This window comes from Oryctolagus cuniculus, chromosome 1 (genome assembly GCF_051225735.1).
Source record: "Oryctolagus cuniculus isolate XC-2025 breed Fujian yellow rabbit chromosome 1, ASM5122573v1, whole genome shotgun sequence".
NCBI lineage: Eukaryota > Metazoa > Chordata > Mammalia > Lagomorpha > Leporidae > Oryctolagus > Oryctolagus cuniculus.
In genome coordinates this window covers 25,741,317-25,752,321 of record NC_142867.1, presented here as the reverse complement: position 1 = coordinate 25,752,321, position 11,005 = coordinate 25,741,317, and the positions used below count along the sequence as shown (strand labels likewise).

Below are 11,005 nucleotides of genomic sequence, written 5' to 3'. Positions count from 1 at the left end.
TATAAAAAGCAATCCTCCTGTAACTACACAGTCCAGGTCTGTTCTCAGCTTTCTGTTTATAACTGTGCTGCTTCTTCCACTCAATTTACCATGTGATATCTGCAATATTGTAAGTCTCTTGAAGGCAAAAATTATATCCTTACTTGTTGTATTCCCAGCAATTCTATTTATTGCTAGTACACATAAAACAATACCAATTTTATGAACAAACATATTTAGGAGCTTAAAGACTTTGAATTAGGTCAGATACTTAAAACAAATTATTGATTCCATATTAAAATGTTTCCCATTCTCAAGTCTGTCAGTCATGCTGTTATGTGGAGACATAGTTTTTCCATTATATTGTAATGCTAGTCTATACTAATTACCTAATTTTTTTAATTTATCTGCTAATTTTTCTAATAATATCATCACTCTGATTGTAGTTATTAACACAGGTAATATTTTATTAAATTGAAAATACTGACAAATAATGAAGTTCAAGGGATAAAACTTGCAGCATTAATTGATTGTGATAATTAAGTATTTTTCATTCAATATTGTTTTGTTTGAGTCCCCTATTTTCAAATGCTGAGCTTCTGGCTTTGACGAATGTGTCTTATTTTATTTTCTGTCTCAGTTACTTGCCTAGCAAAAAAAATGTTGCAGCCCAATAGTTATCCCTTAAATTGTTTTGATAGCTTTAAATAGTGTTATATTGTAGGAAGGACGAATTGATTGATTTTATTGACTTTACAAAAGTAGTCTCCATAATGAAATATTAAAGAATGATTTAGTAAAGATGGCTTTTTATGAAGAGATTGAAATAATGATCTTTTAGCTACTGTGATATTCACAGATATCCACCAATGACATTTGATTAGAATATAAAAGTTACTCATAATGCAATCCTAAAAATAAAATGCCTAAAATTTAATAATTATAATAAAAATAGCATTGATTTATTTATTTTCACCTTTGAATGCTCACTGATCATAAAATCACCCATTTGTAGTTTCTTTGTGGAATTCAATAAGTCAATAAAATAAAACATTTAAAACATTGCCACATTAACCAAGCTGGTTTTTCCAAGGTGTTGGCTTACTGATTCATTAGTAAACTTGAACAAACAAATATAAACTAACACCAATTACCAAAATGCTTCCCCCAAGGTAAGCCTGTTTTTTTTTTAAGAGAACATGATCTGCAAGAACACAAGATATGAAATGTTCTGAAGCAAACGTTAACAATTTCTGTTCTGAATGATACACGTCATCACTACAATAGGGTTTGCTATGGCCATGTGAAAACTGCAATTCCTTTCTATTTTCCTTGCTTTTATTTCCCCTTCATTGTTTTGCAGTGGAGAGAGATTAATTTTAATTTTCTCATCCTTAAAATGGAAATAACGGTAACTACCTTTTAGTGCTTTGTAAGGAGAGGATATCATAAATGTGTGTGCCCTGCAAACAGTAGTTATAACGTGGATGTTGACATCCACAGAACTCCACCTCTTCCTTGAAAACATGTTTTGCTTTCTCTACCTCTGATGCACTGTTGTACTGCACGGTCTAGAATTCTTTCAAGGAATTTTGATATTACCAGCATTTGCTGGTGTTCTGACCTTTCCCAAGTTAGAAACAGATATTATAAGCCATTGGTTACTTGTGGACTATATTACTTGGCCTCACTGTTAACAATGAGATAAGCACATTAACATGAATTAAAGAAGGTGACAAGTATCAAGAAGTTAAGGTCCTGAAGGGAATTCTCATGATTTGATTTGGGTACAAGGTAGTTGGTTTCCAGGACACAGGACTATCAGTGCTAAAACCAGAAATATTTAAACTGAACCAAGTTTTCCACCTTATTATGTGGAGATGATATGATCTTGATCACTGTTGTATATATACAGCATCAAGAAGTACCTGAATTTATCAAGAAGTTCCTATGTGAATAAATGCATTCTAATATAAAATTATGCAGTCAATTAAAAATTTGTTATCATGTTCTACTTTCTCTCCTGTGGTGTTTTTCCCCTCTTATCCTTTCTATCCTGTTCATGGTTTCAAAATATTAATAATTCTACATATAGACAAATGGATTATTCAGGGAAAATTTGATACTTGAAGTTAAAACATTCTTTTAATGCTCAACAAATGAGAAGACAAGTGAAAGTACTTTCTAAGCTATAAACCACCTATCTTTTATGTGTAAATTTTCTTATAAATGCCTAATGGTATCCTTTCCAGTTTCCAAGAGCCCATCACTTTTTTCTGACATTGATTTGATTGTGGATTTTTTACTTCTTAATATTAGTGCTTGCTAATGTGACTTTCAAAAAACAATTAAAAGTCAGTTTCAGGATTTATTACAAATTGTGTTTTATATAGTTTTGTGATATCAGTAAAAATGAAACTATGTTGGCCTATAAATGAGATTTTATCTTATTATTAGTTTACTCTATGATGAATAATTTCTCTATCTGAATGTTGCCACTAGTTTTTTATGGTAAGAATAGTAATATTTGTGTTCATAATCTTGTGTATTCATTATATATACATAATCAGTACCTTTTAAAGAATTTTACAATACTGTGAAATTGCTCATTCTTCTTGGAGGTAGAGTTATATTAATCATAATAAAATACCAGATTGGTTAAGTAGGCTTTAAGAATAGAAGTAAAAAGGGGCACTATTCCAACAATGCCCAGGAAATAATTTACCCGTATAAATGAATTGCCCCAATATTGTTTACAGATTGCATTACTGAATGCTAAAAAATAGTGATGGTTCTAATGTTATAGGTTCCTTGGAACACTTGACAACATGCAGAGAAATGAAAACCAAGGACAAATGAATTTCACCATGAGGTGAAGTTATTGATTGAAGAACAAAAGTAGAATTGAGCATACTAACATAACCATTAAGTAGTTTAACATGACTTGTTTGTAAGAATCTTGAAAAATGTTTCAGGTCTGACTGCATAGTCCACGTTTGTAGCATTAGAATTAACTCGAGTTCATATTCTAACAATCTACATATCCAAAAAAGCATCTTTACAAGCATGAATTAGTGTGCTTGCTGGCTGTTGGAAAGATAAATTGCATTACTTTCCTCTTTCATTTTGTAAAACTTTATTATTTATAAAATAGAAATAGCCACAGGACCTGAAAGTCCAAATCAACATTTGATTTTTGTTTTAAAATTTTTAAGATTAATTTTAAATATATTTAATTTGTGTAGAAACCCGACTTCTATATTATTACAAATTATGATTAAAAGTTTTTTATAGTAACTACCATAATTCTACCATAAAATATAACATAATTATACTTGTGTATATTTTAATATATTTAGTGGGACTGATGTTTCATTTATCTCTTAGACAATCATATACTTTACAAATATAGCAATTGTGCTTAATTAGCAATTGTCGAGTTCCATTGTGTTTTCACTTTTAATGTGGAACTAAGAGCTGCAGAAGTAAAGATATTGACTAATTGTTGTTCAGAGCCTTACTGATACGTAGACATACTTAATGATAAAGGTGCTCATAATGCATTTCTCTCATAATAACTGAACTAGGAGGCTGTTCCAGCAAATTCTCAGGGCTAAAGTTCACAAAAGAGAATGCGTTTCACTGTCATGGAAGAGACCAACCCCTCTTTAAATAAAAAAAAATATATACTCTTTCATTAAGATTTTTAAAAAGCACACATTCACTACTTACATCATCCAGAGAAAGACAACCTTTATATCATTTGGAGAAGTCAAATTTAGCAGTTTAGAATCAATTGTATATTAAAATAAAACATTTTCTGGATTATGAAATCAAATTAAGGCTTCATGCTCTGAAGTTTAATAGATCCTGGGTTTCTATATTTTGCGCAAGGAGTATATAGATTTGCTAATTTATTGCAAATAACAAAATTTATGAAGCAGTCTTTTTTGATATCATTTGCTTTCCTTAAAATAACTTCATTTTTTATCTGCTTTTCTCATCCTTTTCATTTATAAAGGGCAGTTGTAAAAGGGAAGAGTAGTTTTACTTACTGCTGATAAGACTTCTTACAAAGTATAATTGTATAGTGTTATACATACTTTGTATATGCTTCTCAAATAGTGTTAAAAACATTCAAATCTCAGAAGTTCTATTGGCAGCATTTTAAGAAAGAAAATAACATGAGCCCGTGTATGTTGTGTGAATGCTTCATTCAGTGTCTAAATTTGGGTTCTAATTGACAATGTGCTACATTAATTCTAGAAGATTTCTTTTCTCTCATAGAGCCAGATGTATCTTGTTCTATATCCTGAGAAAGCCTAGGAAGACAACAGAGTCACAGCTGTTTCCTATACAATACAGAGATTTTAGAATTCATATTTCTTAAAGGAATAAGAAAACATTGAAGGTATCTGGGTTTTTGGAAGGTAACTTTTTAGATTCATTTTTAACAGAAGTAGCTGTTGTAAAGAAACTGAATTCTAGTGAAATATGCACATGTAATTTGGAAGATTACTTTATGAGACTTGACTCCATGCTACTCTATTTTATGAGACACAGACAAACTGCTGTGACTCCTAACCCAGTCATGCACATATTATGTGGGTCATAATTAATGCTGTCATTCTCTTCCAGGTCCTGATTGAAACTAGTAAGCAGAAACATCAAACAACTGAACTTCTTATTTCAAAACAGTATTGCTTCAGAGCTGCCTTATGGGTTTATAAGCATTCATCTAATTCTATCTATCCAAATATCTTAAATATTATCTAAAAATGATAAGGGACTGGGAACTTTATTTTTACCTTGATCAATATTTAGCTTGGAAATGCTGATAACTTGGGGTCATCTATTTAATTTTTTTCATGTTCCAGTAAATCGTATTCTTAAAATGCCTTTCTCCATTTGTTTCCTCCAATGTAAATAAACCTTTCATAGCCATTATTTCTCAGCATATCTGTACTCAGATCTTTATAGAATTCATGTAGGTCTCAAATATCCTAAAGTTAACTTTTTAAATTATAAAACCTAAAAGCAATAATTGACTAGCCACAGTTTCTTTATCTAAACAGTACTGATCACTATCTCATGTTCAAATAACCCATTTCAGGCTTTGGAAAAAGTGATATTTGATCCAGAATATTTGGAATGAGAAAAAATTATTAGAGCTAAATTAGGGCTTATGTGTGTGTGCTATGACAGTGCAAATATATTTGGACATGTTTCAAAGAGTTTGAGAGACAAAATTCACAGTCAAATGTGGAAGAATAAAATTCCATGTAGAAAAAAATACTAGAGGATCTTCTCTGTAAAGTATCTTTGATGTTTTTTTGGTGCAAACACTATACTCTTGGTAGGAAATAGACAAGCCACATACACACACTCAAATTTCACTGAGTTACCTTAATTTGTTTAGTTATATATCACATATAGTTGATGCACATATTTCCAGATTCCTTTGGAATGAATAAAAAGAGGAATGGACATAGCAATGTGTTTTGCTGTGAGAATGTATCTGATATTTGAGCAGTCACAAGGGCTTTCTGTTGAATCAAGTAAATCCACACTGTGTGAAGCTCTCTAGAACATCAAGGTAGCTTCTGTAATGAAGAACTGAGGGAAATGTGCGTTATGCAGAGCAAATCCAGACACACTGCAAACCAGAAGACATCTAGAATTTATTTTCATTTCTTCTGTCCTTTATTTATAGCACCTCTCTCTTCATCCCCAAAACCTGCAATGAGGACCTTCTGTTAAAAGATTCTAAATTTACTCTGTAGGTCAAGTTTGGCTTATTTAAATCTCCCATTTCTCTCTCTCTTTTTTTTTTTCTCCTATTCATTAGCACTATAATAACCTCCTGGGAATGAATCACGTGCCTCAAATTCTAACTTAACATTCTTCTTGTAAGTTCACCCTCTATTTTATTTGGCAGAATGTGCCTCATTGCTCAGCCACCCCTCATGGGCAAGGGTAATTGCATAGCAGGACTATCCTGATAATAATTATAGGCTAAAAATGAAAGAAAAGTTCTGAGTCAGCAAAGACAGAGCTTGGCGAGCACAAACCAATAGTGAAGGCAGCCTCCTTTGCCTTCTTGATTTATACCATCTTTGGACTAGCTCTTGCTTACCGTCATAGTTTTTCCTTGCTAGGTTTTTTTTTTTTTTTTTTTTTTTTCTGTGTGGGAATTGTGTGCAGGTTGGTAATACAGTCTTAAGTGTATTCAATACTGAATATCCTGACAAATAATAGACAGTGTGTGTTTTCCTTTTTCTGAGTTCTCCACAGTAAAAACAAATGTGATTTATGTTCCTAACAAAAGGAAGTAGGAAATGGGGAAGAACAAAGCCAGATTATCAGTGATCAAAAACAGAAGCCAGATTTTGTGTGTTCTCATTCACCTGCTATCCCTTGATCCCATTTATCTGGACTACTTTCCTAGTAACGATTGGTTTTTCACACTTTGAGACCACAAACCCCTGTTGTAAGGTCCAACCTGCAGAATGAAACGTGAGTATTGAAATTGTTCACACATTAGGAACTGACATTTTCTTCAGCTTGGTAATTTTTGTTTTGTGATGGAGCTGGTACATTTCAAGGCCTGTAGACAGGTGTGTATATATTCACTTTGCTTTACATAGATAAAGGATAGAAGGCACACACATAACATATTAAAATATCAGGAGAGTACAGAGGTACAACAACCAACAAGTTCAACTTCGAAGTTAGTGTATGTTGTCTTACCTAAAATTTCTCCATTCTTCATGAAGTATCTTTAATGATTATCAGTGTATAAGCATTACTATCTCCTTATATAATCCAAACTTCAGAGTAAATCTATACCCTACTTCCTTAAGGCTCTGCATTTGGAAGCAGATAATCAATTCTATCAGAAGAAATGTAGAAGAAACCATGAAATCAGGTGGTTTCTGTAACAACAAGAACCTGATATTTTGAAATTTCACAGTCCCAATTCATAGCCTTCCACCTAACAGCAAAATTAGAGCTGGTACCAGGTAATAAATTGAGAATATCTCTTTAATCATTTTTCATATATACTGGGAATGATCCAAGGGCACGAACTGAGTCTTGTCAATTGTACACCCAGAAAACTAAAATCAGAATTTAGCACATAGTAAGTCTTTCATAATTATTGTTGAATTGAACCAAAGTTCCTAACACTAAGAACCAACCATTCTTTTTCAACCCTAGATAGTTTAGAATACTTTCACCTTTTTAGTTATAGTTCCTCTAGGCAATGGAAAATTATAATGAAACTTTCTTCCAAATGGAACTGAATTTACTTCATAATCATTATTTTAGAATCTGAGCATTCTACAAAGGGTAACCCTGGTGAGAATGAAAAAATACCACAGCATCCTTGAATATAAATCCAAAACTCAAATCAGCTAGTCAAACAGGACCCTATAGACAGTGATGTTATGATGAAAGAATACTGTAGTATTTTCTTTCTTAGAAAGTAGGAAATTTAATTACCTTCAATTTTCTCACATGTAAGCCATACTACAAATGAATTGTGTCCAGGTACAGAAAAACCAACAATATTTTATTTATAATCTTATCTTTAGCTTTTGAACTACAAATTCTGGTTCTAGAGCTTTTTAAAAGTCATGGGATTTATAGATGCTCATATGTAAATTAATCTGTTGTCCGCTTACTTTTTTTTTACTTTTCCATAGAATGGTCTTCCTCATAAATACAGAACAGGTCATTACATGAAAATATAAGATCTTGCATTTTTCTCCTCATTCTCTCTTAAAAATCTATTTCTAATATCGCATTCCCCATTGGACTATTTTATAAAGGCATGAGGGAAAAAGAAAAAAAAAAAAAAGAAAGGTGAGGGAGAGAAAATAGACTGGATCTCACCACTGGAATTCACCATAAAAATCTCAAAGTGTAACATAATTCTTACAAAATTTCCTAGACCAGTTCTTTAGGGAATTGAGATCTATGAAAAATATGGCAATCAGGGAAAGGAGGGATGAGATGTGGGAAAATAGTAAATAAGTGCAGCAAAAACAGGTTCTGAGGAATACACATAATTTTGTCTGCGTTAGATCACAATAGAATTTTTAATAAATAAATTTCTTTTCTTTTTTGTTTTTTTGTAAAGACACTTTTTTGAAACAGTAGATTTAGCCCAGTCATTTGTGTCATTTTTAATAAACTGTCTTTTTGATTGTTTGTTTTCTGTAACTCTGTAATAAATGTTTTAGATCTGAGTCTCTTGTACATTGTCTTTAGAGTTCATTCGGATCAATAACGGTTCATGCACTGAACTGTGTATTGAATTTATTGTGTTAACTGTTGTTGTGTGGTTGAAGGGAGATTTGTAAGAGTTATAGTGATTTAAGTGCTCATGCTCAATAGCAGGCATGGGCAGGTGGCTCTCCATGGGTGTGTCCCCTGTAATCTCATCATCCACATTGATGATTTCAACAGTCCTTGTTGGAGCATGATGATTTTGCCGATGGTGCTGCTTCCTCATCTTGTAGAAAATGACCAACATCACTGCAGCCATGAGTGTTATGGCCACAAAACACCCAATGATGATTTTAGTAGTCTTCATGACTTCATCAATTCCTGGAATCCCACTGTTTATATCAGTCACTGGGATGGTGAATGTCTTTTCTGTCGACCTTGTGCTCTGTGGCGTGAGAGAAGTGGTCACATTGGTGGTTTCCCAATCAATCACTGGAGTGGGGCCCACATTGTTATCTGTGGTCCGTGCCTCATCCTGAGAAGGTTCCATAGTCTCTACTGTGACAGTTGAAAAGTAAGAGAAGGGAGTAGTGGTCGCTGCAGTAACATTCAGAGTGGCTGAAGCAGTAGTGTTTCCAACAGAATTACTCACCATACACGTGTACATGCCTGTATCTTGCACTGTTACATTCGTAAAATTTAACGTACCATCACTGAGCACAGCTATCCGCACTTTATATGCCCCATGTGTCATGACTGTTCCATTTGGAGTAATCCAAGATACAGACGTCAGGGACGTGGAGGCCCGACATTTCAGCTCAGCTGCCATGCCTTCAGTGACATTGAGGTCTGCAGGGGGCTCCACAATCACAGGAGCATAGCATGTGAAGTAATTCTGGTCGAGTTCCCCAATGTACCTCCCTTTCAGATTGGGAGGAGTGTTACACCGGGCACAACAAGCTGTGTTGGAGGGAGCCATGTCTTTTATCCACCAGCTGAGCCACAGTATGTCACAGTTACAGTTCCAAGGGTTGTGATGTAAGTGTATCCGCTCTAGATGATGCAACGGTGTAAAGAGGTCATGAGGCAGTAATGTTAGATTGTTGTGTGCCAGGTTGATCTCTACTAGTGACTGAAGGTTATCAAAGGCATTCCGTTCAATCACTTGAATCTGGGACTGTATCATCCACAGTTTTTGAAGGTGCATCAGTCCCTGGAAAGAGCCAGGCCTGATGGCAGACAAATGATTCCCAGAAAGATCTAGCTCATCTAGTTTTATGAGCGGTGTGAGGTTAGGGATTTCCCGAAGGTTGCACATGGCAAGGTTCAAATATCTCAAGTTGGACAGACCTTCAAAGGCACCTTCTGAGATGTATGAAAGCCTTTTTAATTCCCCTAAGTCTAGTCGGCGCAAAGAAGGTATTCTGTTAAAAGCATAAGAAGGGATGCTTTCAATGGGGTTGTTTCTCAACCAAAGCTCCTTCAGTTTAGACAAATATACAAAAGCTCCATTTGGGATGGTGGTAAGACGATTGTCGAAGAGTTCCAGAGTGTTGAGGTTCGCCAGACCATTGAAGGCCCCAATTTCAATGGTTCTAATGTGGTTTCTGCTCAACTGTAGAATTTCTAGGTGCCTCAAGTGCTTGAAGCTATTCACTTTGATGATCTGGATTTGGTTCTCATGGAGGTTCAGCAGTCGTGTGTTGGTGGAAATGCCATCCGGAACCTCGCGAAGGTTTTTCCGAACACAAATTACTTTGCTGAATTGGTTACTGCAGGAGCACACGGAAGGGCAGGTTTGAGCCCGTACAAGACCAGCCACCACGAGAAGTTGAAGAGCCAGCAGCACCACAAGCAGAGGGTCAAATAGGGCCCTGTTAAACCTAGGACCTATCATTATCTGCTGTGGATGTAAGGTCATCTTGTTCAACATTCATAATTTATCTGGTGTTGGTCCTTCTGGAGTTCAGTCTGCAAGACAGGAAGAGCAAGAGAGTATTAGATCTGTTCCAAATGTCTTTCTGGAGTCATGTCAGTGATACAGCATGCCACCTAAAGCCATCACTAGTCAGACTTAGCAAAAGAAAAGCCAAACAAACAAACAAAAAACCCAAATCTAATCTCCTTTACTGAGTCATGTGACCTGTATTTTAGGAAAATGTGTTTGTGGTCCAAATTAGCAGGCTTACACAGCCCACATTCTATCAGACATATAATCACAGAGAAATAGGCTGAAGATCTGAAAGAATCAAATATAGTATTTACAAAACAAATCTACCTAAATGCATAAGAAATATGTGATCGACATGACACTAGCCTCCATGTTCTTAACAGGTTGGAAATGTCCATCAAAGAGAACTTTATGTCTACCAACTAAAAGCTTCTATGCAAAATTAATAATGGCTGATATTTTACTGAGAGTTGTTCTATGTGCCAGGAACCATAGATTATCAGCTTCAAAAACAATTCTATTTGAATGGCTGCAAAATTTGCATATTCCGGTGTAAAATTAAAGTGTGGAGTGCTTGTTAAAGAATTATTAACAATTTGAAAATACTGTCAGCAAATCATTATACCAAGTGTGAGTCGTTCTAAACATGGAATCTTTTACAACTGCCCAGGTTGCATGCATATGAAGCAGGCCATGACACTTTCTAATTTTCACAGCACTCCTTTGAGGTAGGAAATCTCATTGTCTCCATTTATAAAATGAAGATATGTAATTATGGAGTTACTATATAAGAAATCACATGACTGAAAAGTACAGAACCAAGGCTTAGATGTTCATCAGATT

The 11,005-nt window shown here is 34.4% G+C and overlaps 1 protein-coding gene across 5 annotated transcripts in view; it reads right to left on the bottom strand.

Moving 5' to 3' along the window:
- Window positions 1-7,531: 7,531 nt before the first annotated feature.
- Window positions 7,532-11,005, bottom strand: part of LRRC4C (leucine rich repeat containing 4C) — a 556,054-nt gene continuing 552,580 nt past the window's right edge. For all 5 annotated transcript variants that reach the window (XM_070071450.2, XM_070071448.2, XM_008269875.4 and 2 more), the window contains one exon: window positions 7,532-10,182. In XM_070071450.2, coding sequence (XP_069927551.1) covers window positions 8,222-10,144 — 1,923 coding nt within the window. In that variant the 5' untranslated portion in view covers window positions 10,145-10,182 and the 3' untranslated portion in view covers window positions 7,532-8,221. The remainder of the gene's footprint in view (window positions 10,183-11,005) is intronic.